The sequence below is a fragment of the Desmodus rotundus genome, chromosome 3 (genome assembly GCF_022682495.2).
Source record: "Desmodus rotundus isolate HL8 chromosome 3, HLdesRot8A.1, whole genome shotgun sequence".
Lineage (NCBI taxonomy): Eukaryota > Metazoa > Chordata > Mammalia > Chiroptera > Phyllostomidae > Desmodus > Desmodus rotundus.
In genome coordinates this window covers 190,884,490-190,908,032 of record NC_071389.1, presented here as the reverse complement: position 1 = coordinate 190,908,032, position 23,543 = coordinate 190,884,490, and the positions used below count along the sequence as shown (strand labels likewise).

Sequence of the window (23,543 nt, the reverse complement as noted above, 5' to 3'; positions counted from 1 at the left end):
CCACGAAAAACGTCAACAGCTCTAATCCTTTATGCGTTAAGCTACTACAGGTAACACGGCCTCTGGAAGATATTACTGAATGAATTTTCTCCACTGTGATGGAAAGATGATTATGTGTAAGCAAAAAAATACTTTCACACGTATGTAGGACTCAAAATATTCTTGCAGCATATAACATTCCAAACCATTCCCTTATATGCAAAACAGATTTTTTTAAAAAGCAGGAAGACACTGGCAATATTCCGAAATATTTTCTGCAGACACTGGTAGTATTTTATTCCTGTGTTGTGATTCGGATTTTGTCACTGTAGCATGTTTCTATAGTTGTTTGTATGGTAAGACAGTTCTGTTTGGCCTTTTTCTTGTTGTAGGAAAAATAAACTTTGAACCTTGTGTATTTTAAATCTTAAAAAATAAATGTTCTTCAAATATGAGGCTATCTTTGAAGAAGTACCTGACCAGCATTCAAAGCAGTTTGTTGTTAAAAGAGGTCCTCCACTTAGATAACCAATCAGGCACCGAGTGTTCCAAACACAAGGGAAAACAATCAGACCTGCAGAAGCAGCCAGACACAGGATGAGAGTCCCTACTGCCCGATGGTGGTCCAACAGTGCTGCCCCCGCGCCCAGAAGCACCCCCAGAACCTGGGGAAGAGCTGCAGGGCCAGGGAGGAGGCGGAATAGGCTAGTGGGTGTCCCAAGTCCAGCTCAGCCAAACTAGCTCTGTTACTCATTTTAGACATCTGGCCTCTGCAAATGATCTCCTTTGAAGAGAGGGTGACAAGAAAGAAGCTCTTAAACCTCCTACAACAATCTGATGACACTGGAAAGGTTCTCTGATCACCTTGAAATGTCCAAGGAATGTTGTACAGCTTTTCTGAATACTTACCAAGTATCTTTCCATAATAAAAGTCAAGACTGCCACATACTTTACACTTAAATTTTTTGAAAATCCGGTACAGAACATTATCAGTAAACAGCCTTCATTCTAGAGGGGCATTCAGTAGCCAACTATTCCCAAGCAACTTTTGGGCCACAGCACCACGGAGCTTTAATATACAAGGGGGGACCAAAAAAACGGAATATATTTATTAAAAATTGTGAATTTATTCTTATGTGTTTAAACTTCAGTCACCTTCAAAGTACTCTCCATTTGACGTAATCAATACACCTATTGAGATGTTTTTTCCACTGCTCAAAACAGTTTTTGAACTCGTCAATTTTGATGCCTTTTAGCGCTACTACCATTTTTTCTTTCACTTCTTCCACATAGACAAAATGTTTCCCTTTAAGGACTTCTTTCATTTGGGGAAACAACAAAAAAAAGTCACTAGGGGTGAGATCCGGTGAATAGGGAGGGTGGGGCAGGGGGGTCATGCTGTTTTGGCCAAAACTGCTGTACACTCAGCACAGCTCCGTGTGGGCAGGTGCGCTCCTCAATCACCCATCAGAAAATGGGCAAACGTGATGAAAGTCTCCAAAACAAATTTACTGAAGCCCAATGCAGCCTCTCACAATAGCAGTTAGTACACCGATACAGATGGGTTCCTAGAACACTCACCATGTGGGGGAAGAATGTACTACAAGGGGCCCACCCTCCAGAAGATAATTCTGGGGTTTTTTTGGTCCCTCCTCGTGTCTATTGAAAGGTTTCTGTGACCACATTTCTCACCACCACAGAAAACACTAGAAGTCTTCACCCCAATAGGATGACATCTGTAGTTTTAAGAAAACAAAACCAAACAAGCTCCAGAAGTGGGATTACTGATTAATCACATGAACGGTGGCCGGCTGTCAGTTGGCCGACCCCTGCTAGGCCTGAAGGGAAATCTGTCATTGGGGCCACCTCGCCCTGGCAAGATGGGGTTAGGTCCTGGAAGTGGGCCAATGGGATCAAAATGGGGTCTGAGTGGAGGGAACTGACTGGGTGCCTCCCCAGGCCCAGGAATGAGTGAATTGATTGGATCTCCAACATAGGGAAGTATTAGCCGTTCATCATATTCACCACCAATAATTCCTGGAGGAAGGAGAGAACTGGGAGGGAAAGGCCTGGGGGGCAAGGGGCTGGGAGGGAAAGGCCTGTGGGGCAAGGGGCTGGGATAGAATGGATCGGGGTGGGGTGGTGGCAGCAGGAACATGGCACGCCGTCTCTGAGCTTCTTTTTTTTGTTTGTGCTTCTTCCTGTACAACTGAAGAAAACCAAGAACAAGATCTGGTAAGTGACTGGGACGTCTCCCCAAAGTTCCGACTTGGTTTCATTGTGCGGATCCACGCTTTCCCCACACCATCAGGGCAAACAAAGAAACTGGTGCACAGAAAGAGCTTCTTCCAGTTTCTGTGTGAGTAAGGGAGAGGCTCTGGGTACAATATGAGTGAACTCTGTTCTTCAACCACATTGCAACCGAGCAACTGTGCCGAGTCAGAGCAACAGTCAATCCAAGGGAGGGATATCTGAGTGACATGTATCTCCAAGACTGCAATCCAGAGCACCCCAGCTAATACGCAATTTTAAGTCAGCCTTTTTTGAAAAGTGGAAAATTTAAATATTTGCTGAAAATATCATGCCACAACATATAAAGTTAAGGTATTGGGGGGGTAGGGCAGTACCTAAATTCTCTTTTTTACTTAAATATGTCCCTAATGGACCTCAATTTAAACAAGAACAAAAAAATAGATGCTTATTTTACAGCAGGGGTGTCAAACTCATTTTCACCGGGGGCCACATCAGCCTCGCGGTTGCCTTCAAAGGGCCGAAATAATTTTAGGGCTGTATAAATGTAACTACTCCTTAACAGTTAAGGAGTTGACGTTACATTCAGCCCTTTGAAGACAACCGCGAGGCCTATGTGGCCCCCGGTGAAAATGAGTTTGACACCCCTGTTTTAGAGGGTGAAACATACTGGATTGGCCAAAAAGTTCATTTAGTTTTTTTCCATACGATGGCTCCAGTAGTGCTTAGTTTTCTTTAACTCATTCGAAACAATTTCGTTAGATTGTATTTTAACAGCTGTCATATCAGTGTGCATTTATTAAAAAGACATCAAAATTGGTAAACTTTTGTGCAGGTTTTAATATTGACGATGGAAGAAAATACACAATTTTCAGCACATTATGCTTTATTATTTCAAGAAAGGTAAAAACACAACGGAAATGAAAAAATTTGTGCATTGTATGGAGAAGGTGCTGTGACTGATGGAACGTGTCAAAAGTGGTTTGCAAAGTTTCTTGGCACCATTGACATTTTGGCCATTCTTTGCTGTGGGGCCGTCTCATGCATGGGAAGATGTTTAGCAGCACCCCTGGCCTCTACCCACTAGATAGCGGGAGACAGCCGACATACTCAAATTATCCAAATCAATAAAGTTATTGGGGAAAACGAAAAATGTGTCCATTCTTTTACAGACAAAACTAAACAGACTCTTTGGCCAACCCAATATTTTGTACACATTTGAATACTGTCACTGAACTTTATTTTTCTCTAGTCCTTCATCCAAAGTTTTTCCTCAGTCCTATCAATGTCTTTTATAGCAGACATCTACAAATAAAATTACATCACTTATTCTTTTCATAACATATTATTCTACCTCGTCGAACTACTAAAGACTACTCCAGCACAGAAGCAGTTCACTTAAAATTTTTTTGCAACAGAAGGGAGAGTGTTTTATATTAAGTAAAGGTGAAACAATCATTGTGTTGATCATCTTCCTGTGTAATTACAAAAAAAAAAAAGGGCTGAGTCTAAAATAAACGTTGAAAACATTTCCATTTACTGAAAATTAGCAATAAATTTAATGAAAATAGATTACATCATAATAAAGTGAAAATACACCCTTAATGCACTAATCTACTAGGTATTTCTCTGCCATGAACAATTACAAGCACTTACTTCTTTCCAATCTGTGTCTCGAACTCTGACAGTACCATCTACAAAGGAAAAAAAGAAAATAAGGGTTTAAAATGCTTCATTCATCCAGCAGCAGGTTTGCTTTTGTCCTAAGGAAACTGAAGCTTCCTCATTAAGCACAATAAGGAACATGAATCATTGCTTTAACAGACACAGTATTGCTGGTACTGCCTTGAACCTGACTCAAACCCCCTCTTGGTGCTGAGCAGCCATCACTGCTCTGTGCTGCGTGGTAATTCGCCCCAGTGACTCCCACGGGGCTACGAGGGATTCCTGGCTGCTCTCTCCCTGCACGAACCGTTGTCCCACATGCATCGTCTCCCCGAATGTCACCCATGTGTGTCAACTGCTTCTAACCCCAGGTCTCATACTACACTCCACTGGGTGACGGCCTTTGAGTGTCTGTGTTATAAACCACGGTCATTACTGGAGGTCAAGTTGACAAGGTTTTCTTCCATAATTGAGTTATCTTTTCTCCCAACCATGTTTTGAATGATTCAACTCTCAGAATTATGACCATATCCAATTTTCAATGTACTTAAAATATGTAAAATGAGGAAAAGAACTCCTTTAAGTCTAATAAAGAGTTTGGATAAAAGACAGTGATACCTTCTCTAGAAGTTATTACATTGGCATGGAAGAAAATTTGTAAAAGTTCTAGTCCCATAACATTAGGGAAATTCTACAGGGAAATTCATGATAAAATCTGAACACTCAGCTTACAAATGAGCTTGTGGACCACAATCTAGAAATGAGATAGAGACTGATTACATTTTAAACCTGAACTTGAATATACAAGTACAAAGTCTCTGTTCCTTTCACGAGTATTTTTATCATAGCCTGCTTTTTTTTTTTTTGGTTGGTTCTTTCACATACGTTGGTCATTTTGTCTTTTTATTTTGACTATAATTTTTTTTTTAATTTCTGAGATGACATTTGCTGCCGCCAGGGATAAATTAACATTTTAAACTTTGGATTCAGGGGCGGAAATAAAGAATGAGGACCTTAGGAATCAAGAAGGAAGAAAAGAAAAACTAGGTCATTTGCACTTCTTACATTTTGAAGCTTTAAAAGAAAAAAACAAGTTTTTTGACAATCCAAAAGACTCCACATGATACTCTTACTTTTTTTAAAAAGTAAAGGAAATCTACCTATAGATATTTACAGTTGCTAAGGTGGTACGTTATCATTTATAGCACAATCATCCAAACTTTTTTGATGTGAACCACAGTTACTTTACATTATAACACAGTGTATATCTACACAACTGAAATACAAGTTTACTCCTATTTTATAAAGTGCTGATTTTTCTTTTTTACTTTTTTGTTGTACAATGACCCATTAAATTGATTTCATGACCCACCCTGAATCAAACCACAGTTTAAAAAAACACTGATAAGGGCCCTGGCCGGGTGGTTCAGTTGGTTGGAGCATTGTCCCATCAACCGAAATGTCATGGGTTTGATTCTCAGTCAGAACACACACCCACATTGCAGGTTTGGCCCCTGGTCGGGGCACATATGAGGCAACTGATAGATGTTTCTCTCTCACATCAATCTTTCTCTCCCGCCCCTTTCTCTTCTCTCTCTCTAAAATCAATAAGCATGTCTTCAAATGAGGATTAAACAATAATAACAAAAATGTAAGTCTTCTTCCCTCCCCTTTGATTAAAAAAAAAAGAAGAATTAAGACCTCAGTACAAAAGATCCCTTTTCTTGTTAACATGTCATCATGGAAATCACCTCGAAAATCCCGCAGATATAAACACCTCCACAGAAGTTGGTCATTTGACGCAATAAAGAGGTCACGACAAACTGCAGACAAAGACAGGACGGAACGAACATCCAAGAGTCGGAAGATCCGTAGTTTCAGCTCCAATGGAAGGACTACCAACCCAAATACATCTGGTAGGTTCAGTGCTAAAGGAAAAAAAGAACAAGTACCACTGAGTAAAGCACATCCCCCACACTTCCCACATCAGTTGGCAACGTTCTCCTGTATAGAGAAGTAACAAATTAGATGGCAGTCTCCAGTATCCAAGCATAGTATCTACAACACACTTTTAACCCCAGGTTAACTAGATCACTACTACTAACTCAAAGCCCCTTGATCCCTTCATGTTTGAGTGGAAGGACAAATACCTTTTCAATGAGATCAAATAAATAACTGACAATTTGCAGACAGTCAATGGCCTCTTTTATTTTGAGCAATATTCAGCACAACAAAAAATTCTCTACTCCAATACAGAAAATGGGTAATTCACTGGCTTTTATAACTGGCTCCCAGTGCTGCCACTTATTAGCTGTGTGCCTCTGGACAAGCTACTTAAACTCTATCTAACTCAATTTCCTGTAAAACGGTTAGCAATATTACCCACCTCACTAAGTGGAGAGTTAACTGTGTTAATACATAAAGCGCTTAGAACAATGTTTGGCACACAGTAAGCACTCAGGTGTTAGCAATTACTATTGGGCATGCTATAATGGGGGGGTAGAGGGGACGTAGATAAATTCAGAAGCAATACCAAGAAAATAATACTCCAAAGTCAAATGAAAATTATTTTTCCATCATCAGCTCCTTTGAATAAATGTGATATTATTCTCTACTAGCAAAGATAATCAAAATCCAATAAGGGTTTTAAAATCCACATTATTCTCTTCCCTCACCACCAATTAAAGAAGCCTATGGTAATAACAGCCTTGGCACCATGCAAGTTGAGATGGCAAATAAAAACCACATTATCTGTTTATACAGATCTGAAATTATTTACCAACTAAAGGACTGTGACAGATTACGGTTCTCAACCATTTTCTACTGTATAATTACACTTCCCACCCACTACCATCAGGCTTGGCCATTGGACTTGGTTTGTCCAATGCAATGTGAGTGGACGGGAAGCTGCTCAGATCACTGCTGAGCAAAAGCTTAAGAACCAACACGTGGCTGGGCCACCAGGAGAGCACGTCCTGGGTAAGGACCACTCCCTCAGCCAAGGCAAGCCCACGAACAACACGTACCTAAGTGAAAAGTGTATGTGCACTGTAAGTCACTGAGACTTTAGAGCCATTTCTACTCCGACACAAGTAAGAGAAAGCTGACTAAAACAAGGATCTTGAGTGAATTATAAATCTGACTGAATTATAGTTTCATCCTCTATAAAATGGGAATAAAATCTGCTTAGCATTAAGAACACATGGGAAATATCCAATGCACCTAGCATAGAGCCCCAATAAATAATGTTTAAAAAAACACTTAGACCCAATTTACGGGCTATACATCGTTTACTTATGTATCTATCAAACGTAGTATGGGCCAGACCCGTGCCAGGCCATGAGAACACAGAAGTGAACGCGACATATTCCTCCTTTCAGGTACACACTTAGGTGGAAAGAAGTCACATCCACCATCACGCTGCACTGAAAAAAGGACCGCAGTAAAGCCACGTGCAAAGTGCTGTGAAAATACAGAAAGCAAGCGAGGAACATTGAAGCCTAGCCCTAAAATTAGAGCAGAATGGCACCAGGAGGAGAAAAGAGGGAAGGGCCAGGAGCACAGCACACAAACTGACCATTCGTTCTAGCCACTCAACCTGAGACCCTTCGCCACCGCTCACCTTGTCGGGTAAAAGCCAGAAGAGGATACACCAACTGGTCTTTGAAGAGGCGAGAAAGTTTCTGAAGATCTTTGTATATCTTGGCTACATTTTCCCCTAGAATATTTTTAAAAATAAAAAATAAGAACTCAAAACCAAGTGGAAAACTTGAAATGGTATCCTCTACTTCAGCCAAACCAAATCAAAGTGGTAAATAAATTTTCATAAATAATGCCTGCCTAAACATGACCCAAAATCTCCAGCTGAAGGGGAAGTACACAGTGTGTGACTCTGAAAATTAAGTCTTAGATCTAAAACTAAAAATCCCATAATATCAAATTAATTGGGCTCTTCCCAACCTCTATAGCTCCTAGGCTGCAATTCAGTAGGAAACACTATGGTGTGAGAGGCGTACACACAGCCAACAGTTACTGAGTACCTGCCAATCTGTCTGGGCCCTGGGACAGAGTGGACAGCTGCTCTTGGGGAGCTCAGATCCTAGCACAATAAAATAATATTTATCACATGACGATTATGTATAAGGAACCATGTCAAGCAGTTTTTCAAGCATCCTTTAGAAACAGTTCTCCCTAAAGGTTAAATACTGTTATTCCCACTTTAAAAACAGGACAGGATAAAGAAAGCCCATCCAAGGCCTTACAGTAAGTGGCAGAGCAGGGCACAAAGCTAAGTATGGCTCCAAAGCACTCATGGCAGCCACTAAACGGCTACCCAAAGTGGTCCACGGATCACCAGAATTAGCATCATCTGGGAAACATTTCGACATACGGGATCTCAGGACCCACCACAGACCCATTTAATCGGAACCTGCATTTTAATAAAACCCCCAGGTGATTCCCATGTACATTACAGCACGTACACTGTCAAACTGCACCTGAAGTTCCCACTTCAGTTTTGCTACGTTTACCAAGTGTATAAGCTTGAACCCTCTGATCCACACCTGTTTGCTCAACTGTTTAAAGGAGACACCACCACCAAAAAGTGGTTAAAATTGAAAGTTTCACCCACAGTGCCTAGTGTACGTCAGTGGATAATCAGTTTATGCTTGCTCCCTCCTCACTCCATCTCACTGTCTGTAATAAATACAACACGCATTACAACTCGACTGATAATGAGTATGAAAAAATGTGCAGCTAAACTCTAAATCTTTGTTGCATGAACTACAATCTCGAGCTGAAATCAAATTTCAGGATATTTTAAAAATCAATTTGGTTTAATGGCTTTTTCATGTGTGAAAACTGATTTTCTATAAACAAAATTTTTCCTTCATTGACCTGTAGTAAAAGTGATTAGAAACATATAAAAGGATGAATAACAATACATATTAGGTACTATAAGACACAGTAAAAATTACTACCCAACATAAAAACTGCTACATTAAAAATATCCAATTAATATAGTCCATAAACTTAAATAAAACAGTATTTAAACTTTTTCCCTCCCTTTCATTTCCTTTTCTCCCTCCTTTTCATTTCCCTTTTAACAGAAACCAGATAACGAATGTAAGTCTGAGCTATCTTCCTATAAAAGTTGTTTTTAAAAACAGGCTTAGGAGTCTCATCCACTGCAATCCTAATTCCACCACATATTAGCTCTGTGACTTTGAAGACAGACCTATTTCCTGATTATAAAATGGGCATAGTAACCTCTACTGCTATAGACTGTAAAGTATTTCTATTCCCCACAGTACAGAAATGAATATACAGTGCTGTAGCCAAGGAATTTCTGGTCCTAATGGTAAGACCATCTTCGCGGGTTCATGAGTTCAGTTCATGCATTCTCTACCAAGGGCAATGTTGCCTCCACCAGGGCAAAAATTGGTTCTTAGAAGGCAAAAAAAATAAACCCCTAGTCATTACAGTGGTGTGTGCCCCTCCAAAGGGCCACGGTACACAAGTAAGTACACGGTGTATCTATGGTATTAAATTTTCATGGAAGAGAATGATGGGGTGGGCGGGGTGGGGAATGTGCACAGATGCTCGTTAGTGGACTGATAAGGACAAAAAGGTTAAGAAACACTGGTCTGGTATGGCGGTAAATGTTCAGAGACCATTACAAATATGTACAGTTGACTTATACACACATTTCTGTGAATGAATACACACTCAGTCCTCCATATCCTCTGGTTTTGCATCCTTGAACTCAACCAACAGCAGAGAGAAAACACTGTTTTCCACCCGAGGTTGGGAATCTGTGGATGGCGGAGGGTCAACTGTAAGCACTGCTCTACATCACTTTATAGGAGAGACTTGAGCATTCGTGGGTTTTGATTGCGACAGGGGAGTCTTGGAACCAATCTCCGGATGCCAAGGGCCAAACTGTAGTTAAGTTTGGGGGGAGTCAAAAGTTACATGTGGATTTTTGACTGCATGGGGAATCAGCCCCCCTATCCCCAGTGCCTTCAAAGGTCAACTGTATTCTGATGCCTCCTTTTCCCATCAGTTTCAGTTCATATAAGTCAGTCTCTCAAAGGCTGACCTCCCCTGAGAACTAACGAAACTAAGTCTCTAGCCCTTCAAAGCAAAGATCTAGATCTAGGTGGTCTTCCCTTAGAGGCACTGCTTTAAATGTCCTCTCCCCACTATGCCACACCACTCTCCTTCTGGATTTTAAAACCCCCATAAGTTTACCAGGAGGCTGAAATGGAATCTGCAAAGGCACAAAACAAGCACTTAAAGATGACACTTCCCCCTGTACCCCCTTCTCTTCTCTGTCAGCCTCCTACCTACCCCTTGTCCTCTGGCTTCAATGAAAAAACAAAAAGGAAAACTTGTCTTCTCTGCATCTATTAATAACTTTATAGAATATAACAAAACCATGCCTAGAATGCCAACTTTTGGTAAAGCTCCAAGCTGCATCAAATTGCAACCAAATTTATATGTGTTTAAGCAAACATCTTTAATAATGAACTTCACTATATGGCTTCCACAAAACACAGATCCTCTCCATACTGGTTAAACACAGTGCTGGAAAGTCCACAACATTTAATTCAGGAATTTTGAAGCATCAATAGTGTGCAACAAATTACATGCTAGTGTCATTACGTAATACCAGTCAGCTTTCCAGGCCCTAAGAAAAACAGGAAACAGAAACTCTGTAACACTGTATTGAATTTGCTTTAATCTCATTCAGAAACTTTCAGTTTTTTTGAATATTACCTTTCAGTTTTTCAAAAGTGAACCTCTCAAAGCTTCATCCCAAAAATTAAATCATGGTTATATTACCTGGCTCCTCTTTGCAAATAAAAGATTCTGGCAGCAGCTGCAATCTTTTCACACTTCTAATCTCACCGTGGATTTTTAGTGTAGCTGTAAATAAGCACAAGAAAGACAAAAATTTGTCACTTCGTCCATGCCTTCACTTATGGTACTTCCTTGCCGCCAATATACAAAGGACACATTATACAAAATAAACTGCTCTATACCTATTTCCTTCCCTCAGAGCAAAGTCTGAAGTGTAAACCTACCATGAATGAATTAGAAGTCATTCTAAAACACCACCTTTAAAAACTACAGTAAGCACATTTATCTAATGGTTATATAAAAAGTATCACCAACAGCAGCTCATTAGTAATCGGGAGATATGCAACAAGGTTAATAGGAGACAGTTAAAACACAGTAAAATCATTATTTCTACCAATGTCATTAAAAACTCCATTTACTTTATTTAACCTTTGGCAATGAGTCTTCCTTGTTTATGAAATGAATCATGCTAGTTTTCACAGCATTCTCTCTCTCTAGACCCAAAAGACCAACATTCTGGACATCATCAGAGGACTCAACTCCAATCACACACACAAAGGCACACTTCATCTCGTCCTGTGAAAGAGCCAGTGATGCACCTGTGCACACGTGCACCGAGCAGGGTGTCTTCGGGGAAGGAGATTTAAGGACACACTGCTCCTTCCCAAAGAATCAAGCCTGGAATGGCTGTCTGCCATGCAAGCCTGCAAGCAGCTAATTTGCCAAGAATGGTAAATAAACGAAATGTCGGAAACTATGAAATTGTAAGACATTTAGCAGCTATTCTCTTTTAAGTATCTCAGAACTAGTAAATAGAGGTTATTACATATATACTGTTAAAGAGCTTTTGTAAGAAATTGAGGGGAAAATTACCACCTCACATTTAGTATTTGGTAACTTCAACATTGCAAGTTATGATGTGATCTGGCAGAATAATTAAATGAAGGCAGAAACTGCTGACTTCTGTGTGTAAGAATGCCCAACTAAGCCCTGGTTGGTGTGGTTTAGTGGACTGAGTGCCAGTCTGCGAACCAAAGGGTCGCTGGTTTGATTCCCAGTCAGGGCATATGCCTGGGTGGCGGGCTGGGTCCCTGGTGGGGAAAGCGCCAGAGGCAACCACACACTAATGTTTCTCTCCTCCTTCTCCCTCCCTTCCGCTCTCTCTAAAAATAAATAAATAAAATCTTTAAAAAAAAAAAGAATACCCAACAAAAAGTGACATTTGTAATTGTGATAAACGGTTGAAAAGACACTGCTAGGTCTTTGTGCCATCGGACAGTCACGTCCTGACAAATGTGGAATGGAGCTGCAGAACGTGTTGAAAACCACTGAGCTAAGACGTATCGAAGTGCCTGCTGCCTTTGCTATACAAAGAGGAGCTATACTGGAAAATGAAAAGTGCGGTCATTCGCATCTTACCCTCAAAAGGATAAACCTGAAAAATCAAAATGCAACAAAAATGAAAGATTTGAGTCACTCAAATGGATTTCCAGAATGCGTGGTTATGAGACTGTTCCAAAAACCACCACTAGTTGGTATGGACCTGCAGGTGGCATCCGAGCTAAAATGCAATACAAAAATAGGATGTATTGCCATCCCAGTGAAAATCCTTCGTATGGACGAGAACTAGGAGAGAAACCATTCAGACTGACTGTCTTGGGGGTGGGAAGATAAAGCATACACACTAAGGCCTCAGAACCCTAGTGTTTTCGTGCATTTCCATACTGTTCAGAAGTGCCAAACGGAAAAAAAAAGTGGCCCAGCTCAATCTCACCTCTTACCATCTGTCAGCTCGAGACCTTGGCTAAAGAAATAAAAATTAAAAAGCCATCCACAGGCATAAAGAAACCATATTCTTCATAGAGTCCGTATGTAACAGACTCATCTCACTCCAATTATCACAACTCCCACTGGAACAAAAACAAATTACAAGGTTAAAGCAGCAAAAAAGTAGGGCTGCCCCAAGAGCGAAGGCTGCGGGCCTAACCATCAGCCCCGTATTCTACAACCTTTCAGACTCATAACTGTATCATAACTGCCGATCAGTGAAGTGGCTGTAAAGCATTTGGAGAGAACACGGAAGTGTTCGTACACTAACGACGGTGACTACGCCATCCATTACCGTTTATGACGACCAGGTTTCCCATGGGCACGCAGGTGAGAGCAGCGGAGCCGCCCTCGCAGAGAGGATGCGTGTACTGCAGCTTGTACACACCACCGGACTTCCAGTTCTCCGGCATGGACATGGCTTTGGCTTCAGTCCCCTGGGGCATGAAATGAAAGGGAAACAATGAAGAAAGGTATTACCATCAAAAAGATTAAAAATCCAGGAAGCCCCCAACTTGTCTAGAAATAAGCATTCCATAGTCTCCTTAATAAAACTTGTCAAATCATTAATATTGCTGTTAATGAAATTTTCATAGAAAAATGTTATAATACATTATCCTCCATCAAAATTTTTGTTCAAATAGATAAAATGACAACAGAGATAGGGATTAATTTCTTTCTTTAAAGACGCACTTCTCTGCCTACCAAAGTTATATCACATTTCAAGCTCAAATATCACTTCCTTTGAAGCCTTTTCCCCAAAAAAACCCTTCTTGTCAATCTCTCTCTGTTATCCCCTAACATTCTGTTCATATTTCTATTGTACATATTTCTATTATGTTATCACAATACATCATAATTTCCTTTTTATTTATCTCCCACACTTACGGATTCCTGAGGAAGAGACTGTCTTTATATGCTGACTCCCAGCCCAGCACATGGCACACCACAGGTGTTCACAATCACTGAATTAATTCTACGTCACTCCTACCAGGGCTGGGTGTGGCAGTGCTATCGTGTGGGAACTTGCAGAATCTCAGGCTCCACCCTAGGCTTATTCAATTAGGATCTGCATTTTAATAAGATTCCCAAGTATTCTATGCACATTGAAGTTTAAGAAACTCTAAATGTTCTCTGTGAATCTCTGGTATCCTGTGTACATATACGTCTCTCCTACAATTTCACCAGTACAGTATAATGGCTTGTATACTTGTTTCTCTCTCCTTCGGGGACTATAAAAATGAGAGAAGAGACAAAGCCCTGCACCTGACATTGGTAAATACTTACCAAATGGAGAATGCATGAAGAATAAGTAAGTGAATGAATGAAAGCAACTACAGCATGAGAACAATGTTGCTCTTCCTAACTGATCCTTATTAAGTTGCTGGCAATTCACAGCCACTAACATAAAAAGTACCGTAGTGAGTTATCCATCTAGTCACGCCCAATCCACTCATGGACCACATTTGAGCTACATATTACCATACATAATCTTGTGTCTTTTTTTTTAACCACAGTTGTCATCACTTCTATAATATTAATTAAAAACTGATAGAACAAATGAAGGAGAAAAAAAGACGGAAAAGAGGGAAGGGAACACTTACTGATTGCCTGTTTTACGCCATCACTATGCTCAGCATGTTACACTTAATACCCAACCACATTTAGTAAGGAAATCTACACTGCATGACACTCTAGAGGTATGTCCAGACACACCCCCTTTCCCAATGGAAACTTAAACCCTAGCGAGATGTCTGTTTTCTCTTGTAGTCTTACCTGAGGCAGGTAGCCTGACTCCAACATGAGAAGATGTATGGACACTATCAAGGCATCGCTGGGACCAGAGCAGCCTGCTGACTGATACAGGGTCTCCAACGAGTGGGGCACCTGCCCTTCCACCGACTCACTGCAGAGCATTGGCTCTGAGGGGTAGAAACCCGTGCCTTCTTCCATATCCACAACATCTTCAGTGGACTCAGCTTCAACATTTTGACTAGGCCCTGCCTGAAAATGACAACAAAACAATGAATTCATTAAATAGACTTTTACACATGATACTTTGTATCCTAGAGTGAACTGAGATTGGTGCTCAAAGCCGAACCACGCTATTGGATTCAGAAATGGGGCACATTGAAGTGAGCCCTCCTACATAAATGAGCCTACAGTCTACTGCTCCATCCTAAATTCCTTATCTCCATTACCTCTGGTTAATATGCCAAAAACCTGGAAATCTCCCTGGACTTCTCTCACCCCCCATCTGATCATACTTGAAAGTTCCACTGAACCTGTCTCCTAGGTATCTCTAAAACCTGCCCTTATTGCTCCAATAGCACTTCACACTTGTTTCTCCCCAAAATCCCTGATGCCACTTTTTTATCTTCCAATACATTCCACCCACTGCTTCCAGTTCTCTGACAATTAAGAATCCAAGTAGGTCCTATGTCCCAACTTAAAACCTGCCAGAATTTCCCCGAGGCAGACAGCAGCATTTCCCTAAGTTGTGCCTTGGAATGTGACTCTTGATGCTCTTAGGAAAAAAGAGGCTGACGGCGAAATAAGTTTGGAAAATGCTACATGCTATAGCCACCTAATTTTACCCTCCTTATTCACAAAATACATCTTTGGCATCACAAAGCCAAGAGAAATCCAATAACAACATTTAACCAAGAAACACTATCCTCCTTCTTCGATGCTCAGCATCCCATCAACACTTACTTATGATCTCATGAAACAAGTTTTTCACAGAGGACACACTGAGAAATGCAGGCCTATAAAATAAAGTCCTAACTCCTAAACGCCCTAGCATACAAGGCCCTTCGTCACCTGATCCCTGCCTCTGTATCAGGTTCACTTTCGCCTGTGCCTTCCTCCCCACTCTAGCAGTCCTGACCTCTTCAACAGGGGTAACCGACTGCCACTCTGCCTGAAAGGCCCTTATTTACTGTGCTCCATCACACCGCGCTGCAATGTCCTAGTTACACATCTGTGTCCTGCCATGACTGCGAACTTAGGAAGGAACAGCCTACATGTCACCTTTTTGTAACCCCAGTATAGCATCTATAGCACACGTTGTAGGTGCTCAATAAAGGCTTGTTGAATAAATGCTAAAGGATAAGACCTTATGATTTCATAATGTTTTTGTTTTCAGGGTTTTTTTATTTGCACCATGCAAAAGTGCTACAAAATAGGCAAGAGAGATGATGTTGCCTCTTTATACACGCTGTCCTTGTGACTCATTAAATAACAATCCAGGTTACCGGCTAATGCAAATTTCAAGTGAACCACGCTCACCAGACTCCTAATTCAGGGCTTTTGGATATAATATGCTGCTTCAGTAAGACTAAGTTACCTATATTAATTTTTGCTCAGAAAGTTTGTTTCCCAGGCATGTGCTCAACTCTTAATGCAAAACACATGTTTCTTCTTTTTAAGTTCATATTTCCATTAAAGAAGGGGCAGAGGAAATTAAAATTACATAGTACGAGTCAAAGGGTGGAAGAATGTAGGCGAGCCTGAGGCTGTTGTTCTAAAATCCCTGAGGACCCGAGCCCTGGTGGCTTACAGAAAAGATCCAAATGCACTTGTGAAAACCTAGAGGCCAACAACTCACACTTTCTAAAAAGAGGAGGTCTCATCATATTTTGAACAAATAGAAATTACTTAACACCTAACTAAATTATAAAGTATGCAGGCTCTTTGCTTCTTACCTATTATGCCCAACTCTTGGCCATTTACCAGAGTTATGAGGGAGAGAATATATATGGACAAAACATTACAAAGGGCTGCCCTGAATTCACGATGACATAAGAGGAACATATCAAGAGTCCCCTGGCGAGCTTGTCAAACCTTACTTCCACTCCGGGAAAACTGCTGACATTCTCTGAGCCATTCGGATCCAGTAGGAATATTTATCTTATTCTTCACACACGGAGAAATGGAAAATGTATGTTCAGCACCACCTCTCTGAACAGATCATTTGTCCAAAGTCTTTTACAAATGACTGGAACAAGTGACTAAAATGCAGTTTAGAGCAATACTAGGGTTTGACACCATGTTATCCCTGGTTTCCCATTAAAGTCTCAACAGGTACTAGACGAGTTCCCAAATATAATGAAATAAGAAAATTAATTTCCACTTATCCACAAGAGTAAAATTTTCCAATTGTTTCAAGTTTACCATCCATTTTCCTTTTTCTAATGCTCCATTCTACACTTAATTAGCAGATCCTAGTGTTTCAAGTACTTAAAGCATTATTTATAAGATTTCAAGCTCAGTTTCCACACTCAGATTTTACAGTCATCCAAGTCTCAGAGTGCAAAATAACACACTATTAGAATTTAATTTACTAACTTGAGGCGATATTAACTTCTCAAAATTTTCTGAAAGGAAACCAATAAAGTAACTATTACGTAAACTATAAAAAGTTCCATTTTACTGGACAATTTTAATAGTACATAGAAGTAATGGGAATAGGCCCTTCTACCAGAATCTCTGAATGAGTCTGTCAGCAAGAAAGGTTCAGAGATGTAATTTAAATTTGTGCTAAATGTTCTTATTCATTCCCTAGATTACCAGCATGAAACAGAAACACAAAACACGTAATAAATTCTTTTAAAAAATCATAAAAATACTTTGAGATTTATAAAAGCTTTTTACTTGCTTAATCTTTCTGGATACTATTACTAAAAATCTGGACATAGAACACAGATGATTTTCATAATTTACAAACCTATTAAAAAGTATTTTTTTAGCATATGTATATACTCAGTGACAGGATAGGCATGAAGAATATTTATAAATGTTTAAGGCCCACACAAAAAAATTAAGTCGAAGTGATAAGTACATACACACACAAAATAATAAAATGACATGTATTGGTATTAATAAATTAAGTAATAAAAGTGATTACTGTGCCCTATAAATCAAAAGGCAGGACACTAAATGAGGTGTTTACAGGGCAATAAAGATAACAAAAAGAAATTAATCTGTTGCAGTTGGCAGGATCCGTGAGGGTGATGGAGACGCAGACAGGAGAGGGGCGAGGCAGTGGGTCACAGGCTGGGTGAAGAGCAAGAGCCAAGGCACAAAGCAGCCACCAGGCGGTGCGCCCTGCACACAGGCCAGCACAGGAACGTGTTGGCTGGTAGAGGGAAAGTGATATGGAAGCTAGTCTGACAGGAAATGACAGTTTATAGGAGGAAAGAATGGAAACTTGCCCTGCAAAGGTTGTCGGGCAACTTCTCTAGAAGCCTTACAAACTAGTATAGGAGGAGAGACATTTCCCTCTGTACATGACAGGGTTGAACTAGAGATAGTGGGTCTCTTTTAATTCAAAAATATGAACACAGTTATATCTATGACACAGAGTAACTAAAAAGCAAGGGAACAACATAATCAAAAACCTGCAGGGAGGAGATGAACCAAGAAAGTAGACTGAAGAGCAGAACTGAAAGCTGGAAAGGAAAGGAAAGGAAAAACTGGCAGGGCCTGGTAAGGGGCTGGGTATAAGTAGTCAAAAATCACTCCAAACACTTTGGCTGGTGTAGCTCAGTGGACTGAGCTCAGGCCTGTGAACCAAAGGGTCACTAGTTCAATTCCCAGTCAGGGCACATGCCTGGGTTGCAGGCCAGGTCCCCAGTAGAGGACACATGAGAGGCAACCACACATTAATGTTTCTCCCTCCCTTCCCTTCTCTCTAAAAATAAATAAAATCTTTTAAAAAATCACTCCAAGGCTTTAAGCTCAGAAAACAGTAGTACCATTGACAGACAGAGGGCGGTTGATTTGAGAACATTGGTGCACATATTTTCAAATTCATGTTGGCATATAGAATCCAAGGTGATGATTTTTAAATCCAGGTAGAACTGTCCAGCAAATCATTTGGAAATAACTGGACTATACAATTATATAGCTTTAATGAGTAGAGTAGACCACAGAAGCAAAGCTGGGAACATGAGCTTAATTAAAGGCAACAATAAATGCCAAGGACTAATTATCTGAAAGAGAGAATGTCTGAACAAAATAAATAGGTAAAAACTGGGTTCTTCAGAATGCCAGCCCGAAATTGATCCCAGCATTTAGCAGTTAAAAAAGCTGTTTCCTATAAGAATATGACCTGCAATCTGCTGATGATGATGATCCTAACTGGTACAGAATTCAATCAAGGGGTTCAGTAAGAGTCACCAACTACCCATCTCCAGTCTTAACATTAATACCCACCATACTGTCATCACTCCAGACATCAGACTGGGCTGCCTCTCCTTGAAACAAATCACTCCGCTCTTCATCCTGTGTGCTGGACTGACTGTGGGGGGCAGCCAAAGAGGGCTGGTCGTTATTCTGCAGTGAGGAATGCTCTGAATCTGTGGATGAAGGCAAGTTAGGTGCTGGAATGGCATCTTCAAGAACCAAACATATCAAGTCCCCTGAAACAATCCCATATGAAGCCAAGGTCTCTTCATCTCCAGTGAGGGCATCTTTGTTGTTCAATGTAATTGCAAACCGGGTATCAGAACTGCCAAGAAAGACGGATAAGGATGGTAAGAGCTACCTATTACCATTATCCTCAACAATGCATTTGAAACATATGTAAGGTACATGGTATGATTCTAAACAAACTAAATAATGAAAACAAAACAAAAACAAGAAGGAAGCCAAAGTTTTGGAAAAACTACCAAATTATTCGTTCTTATCACTGAATGCCTAGGTTATAGATTTCTAATGGCTAAAATTCTAGCTGAGGGCATAGGATACAGTAATTATCATTAATCCATGTTTTCATCAATTCTAAGACACACATTTTTTAATATTTTGACACCTTTGAAATAGGACTGCTTTTCAAAATCCATGACATATCACAGCTTGACAGCATTTTTTTTCCTTTAGTATTACATAAAACAATGTGTCTTAAGAGGGACAGCAACTGAGATTCAATGACATACAGTCTTTTAAAAATATAAATAATATCACACCATTCTCTGCTGAAAATCCTCCAATGGCTTCTCCTTGAACTTGGAATAGAATCCTTAACTCGGCCTCTAGGCCCAGCAATGGGCCCCGCCCGACCTGCTTCTCCTACCTCAGTACCTTATGCCATCCTTCCTCTCACTGACTGTTCTCGGTTCACATGTGCTGTCTGTCTGTCCCCAAAACAGATCAGTTTCATGGCAGCCTTTTGGCCTCTGCATCTGTTCTTCCAGCTCTTGAAGTGACTGACTCCCATCATTCAGGTCTCAGGGCAAATGTCACCTTCTACCCAGTCTCCATCACTCTATTCCATTCTCATGTTTTATTCTCTATTGTAACACCACTATTTGAAAATATATTTATTTATTTGTTGTCTCTCTTTCCAAACCCCCACATTAGAATTTAAATTTCATAGATCAAGTATTTTGTCTGTGTTGTTCAAACTGTAATTGCAAATAAAAGTATGTGTGGAATAAATGCAGCCAACATTAGTTGGGAAGCTCAAGATGAGACTGAAATCACCCTGGTCAGTGTGGCTCAGTTGGTTGGAGCATCATCCCATGAACCGAAAGGTCGCCAGTTTGATTCCCATCAGGACACATCCTTGGGTTGCAGGTTCGGGTCCCCAGTCTGAGTATTGGATGAGTATGAGACCCTGGTTGGGGTGCATATGAGAGGCAATGGATGTTTCTCTCCCTCTCTCCCTCCCTTCCCCACTCCCTAAAATCAATGAGCATGTCCTCAGGTGAGGATAAAAAAAAAAAAAAAAAAGATGAGACTGAAATCAGGTCTACCCATTGAATGTCCACAGGAACCACAGTTTATGTTGGTTCCAAAATACTAGACCCACATCCTAAATGAATATTCACAATCACAAAAAGTTACAAAAAGTTAAGATGAGTGTATGTAGATGACTGAAAGCAAATTCATCCTTCTGTAAGTACAAGCTTCTTCCATACTAATGATGTCTTTTCCCTGGAAGACAGTACAAATCCAAAACCTCCCTGGTAAACAAGCTCAGAGCTCAAATTATCCTGCAGCAATGAACTCCCACCCTTTCTGCATCACAGAGTATCTGACCTGGAAAGAACAGCCATCATCTCACCATGCAGTGGTGAGGAATAATGAACAACTGTAGAACATTTTATTATAAGACATTTACAGTCAGCAATGCTGACTTCATCAACTTCTTGAAAAGTCAAAGAATGAAGTCCTCGGAAAAATCATGCTGTTTATTCTTTCTCACAATGCTGCATTTTCAAAAGTGCCAGAAATAATTCATTATGTTTTTTCTTTCACATGTAAATACAATTTTTCTTACCAATTAGTGTGTCTTTGGTTGAGAAGTTATTAAAAAATAAGTAACTATGCTCCTGTTTTCAAATGCTTGGATAAATGTCAAAATCTGCTGGTTACCCAGAAGAACGCTACCCCAACTTTGGCAGAAAAAAAGAAAACCACCTCAGATGAACTGTTTATGGATCATTTGTCACAGCAAAAGGTTATTTTTAACACAGTGTTCATTCAAATATCTATTTGTAGAAAAGGTAGAGAATCATCTCCTTAATAAAAAGGTTGAGCTTTTCTCCCCTACAGAAAAAAAGGGAAGAGCTATGTCTAAAGTAATAGAGGTTTTCCAGGAGAGGCTTTGAAAAAAATAGTTGTTTTCTGAAATTCAGGGGCAGAACGGGACCTGTTAAGCAGGAAATTCCATCCGAGAAACTTCAGGCCTTTAAAAATGGGCACCCCCAGATCCACTTGCTCAGCAAAGTCACTTTAAAAACAATGTCTTATGGACACATTTGAAAACTGCCTAGTTACTATAAAATGAACATACATTCAGAAAAATGTAATTTACTTTCACAAGCTGAGGCTTACACTCCTTCCAGCTAACCAGCCTTCACTACAAAAACGAACCTGAAAGAGAAATTAACTTGGGCTCTTGGATAAACGAGGAGTCAGGTTGGGTTTCACATCCTTTCAAGATTGCCCCACCTAATTAAAAAATAATAATAAAATGTGCACATATAGATGAAAATACCTTAAAAAGAGAAATTAATTTTAAAAATCTGTGGTGGGGTAATGAAGTCAGCATGCAAAACTCTTAGGTTTAACAGCAAGAAATAATAGGCTTATCATGTATTATAATGTTTAAAGGGGGTTATGTCAATTTCCCATTTTCCTGTTTTTGTCTTAATTTGGAAAAAATCAGGCTTACTTTTAACCTGATAAATGGCAGGGTGAGAAGTTCATAATATGGCCTCCTTTTACTGAATTCCCTAAAAATAAAATGAAAGTTTGTAAAAGTCTCATAAAAGGAACCACTTAATTAAGCAAGTTTTTTTTTTTTTAAGAATTCACCCAAAAAGCCCCAGCAAACATCTTCTTTCTCTGCTCAGCACAAATTCCAACTTTGCTAGCTTACTTAGTATTGGAGGAGGACCACCCTTACTGTTGTCCCTCTACTCCCCGACGGCTGTACCCAGGAGAGACCCTCAACGGAAACAAAGCAGCCTCATCCGCAGCCGCATAAATAACAGACTCCGATCCTTTACTTCTCAACGTCACTGCCCGCAAGTGCAAGTCTCCAGAGTCATCGTATGGCCAAAGCTTACCTTGGTTTTAGCAAAAAGCGACATCTCGCCCAGGAAAAGAAAATGATTGGAAACACGCCGGCTCGCCGCTGTACTTTGTAAAACAGCAGCCGGGAAGTCAACGCGCTCACGCGGCGCCAGGATCGTAAACACTCAGTGAAGCCTCAGGATTCCCGCAGCCGCCGCACAGCAACACTACAAGTTACAGGTGGCCGGGGGCGGGGATTGCTACCTCCTTCTAGTACTTTCCAAACTTTTTCACTGAAATGCCCCGGTGCTGGAGATGGTGAAGTTACATTCCTGAGCGCCGGTACAACTTTAACCCAAACCAAACCCACCATTTCCAACTGTACATTATAAAGGGCGGGAGACTTTTGCGTGCTAGCCTATCCCTGGGTTCCTCTACTGGAAAAACGGAAGCGACGGCTCGCCCTGGAGAGGAAAGGAGCCCGCGAGACGCCGGGCCACGTTCTCCTCGAGGGGGCCCTGCGCCCGCTCACCGTCCGGCCTGTGCGTGACACAGCCCCAGGGGCGCCGGACCCGCGAAGCCGGCTCACCGCCCGCCTCCCGTGACGGAGGGGCCTGCGCCACCGCCACGCCTCCCGGAGCCCCGAGACGCCCCGTCGCCGCCCCGCCGCGGCCGCGTACCTGTACCCCCAGGTGGGCAGCAGGGTCTGGCTCAGGTGCGCACGCAGCTGCCCCAGCGTCGGCTCCTCCTCAGGTATCTCCAGCGGCCATGTCCGCTTCTGAAGCCGCACTCGCAGCTTCATGGCGGTAGCGGCAGGGCCAGGGTCCTGGACCCAGAGGCAGCGACGGTGACGGTGCGGCCGAACAGCTTCTACTTCAAGCGGCGGCGGCCCCGGAGCGGCGACTCCCGGAGCCGAAGAGTGAAGGGAGTGGAGGTGGTGCTGAGAAATAACGGGGAGAAGGCCCCGCCACGACGGCCGAGCTGCCGGCCGGTCTCCGGAACGCGGGCGCTCAGGCCCTGTCTTGAGGGCGCCCTCTGCAGCCCACCCCGCGAGCGGCGGCTGACGGCCCGCTCGGAGGCAGGCGGCTCCGGGACTTGCGATCGACGACTCGGCGCTCCACGGCGCCGCCTGGGAGCGCGAAGAGCCCGCCGCGCAGGCGCCGACGCTGCCGTGGGGCGTGGCGTCGCGACACCGCAGCCTCCGTAGCTGGGTGACGCTGAAGCGGGAAATGCGGTTCACAAACCTTGCCTCTCCTCAGAGCGCGTCTGTGCCTAGTCCTTACTTCGTTTCCACCATGGCAACCCAGCTCCAGAGGCTTCTGCTCCGAGGAGCCGTAGGTTGAGCCCAGGCTCGGGTAGTTTCCTCGTATTTGAGCAAAGTGTAAAACAGCTTGCGGTCAGTGCTTTATGTCTGAAAGTACGTTAGTATC

At 41.6% G+C, this 23,543-nt stretch overlaps 1 protein-coding gene across 1 annotated transcript; it reads right to left on the bottom strand.

The window, feature by feature from the left end:
• Positions 1 to 12: 12 nt before the first annotated feature.
• FBXO7 (F-box protein 7) lies at positions 13 to 23,480 on the bottom strand. The gene is made up of 9 exons (XM_053922018.1): positions 22,794 to 23,480; positions 18,805 to 19,099; positions 14,362 to 14,589; positions 12,881 to 13,022; positions 10,741 to 10,824; positions 7,517 to 7,612; positions 5,646 to 5,822; positions 3,886 to 3,923; positions 13 to 2,188 (listed from the first exon to the last, which is right to left on the bottom strand). The coding sequence occupies exons 1-9, from the start codon at positions 22,913 to 22,915 to the stop codon at positions 1,772 to 1,774; spliced, it is 1,599 nt and encodes a 532-aa protein (XP_053777993.1). The 5' UTR covers positions 22,916 to 23,480; the 3' UTR covers positions 13 to 1,771.
• Positions 23,481 to 23,543: the final 63 nt, after the last annotated feature.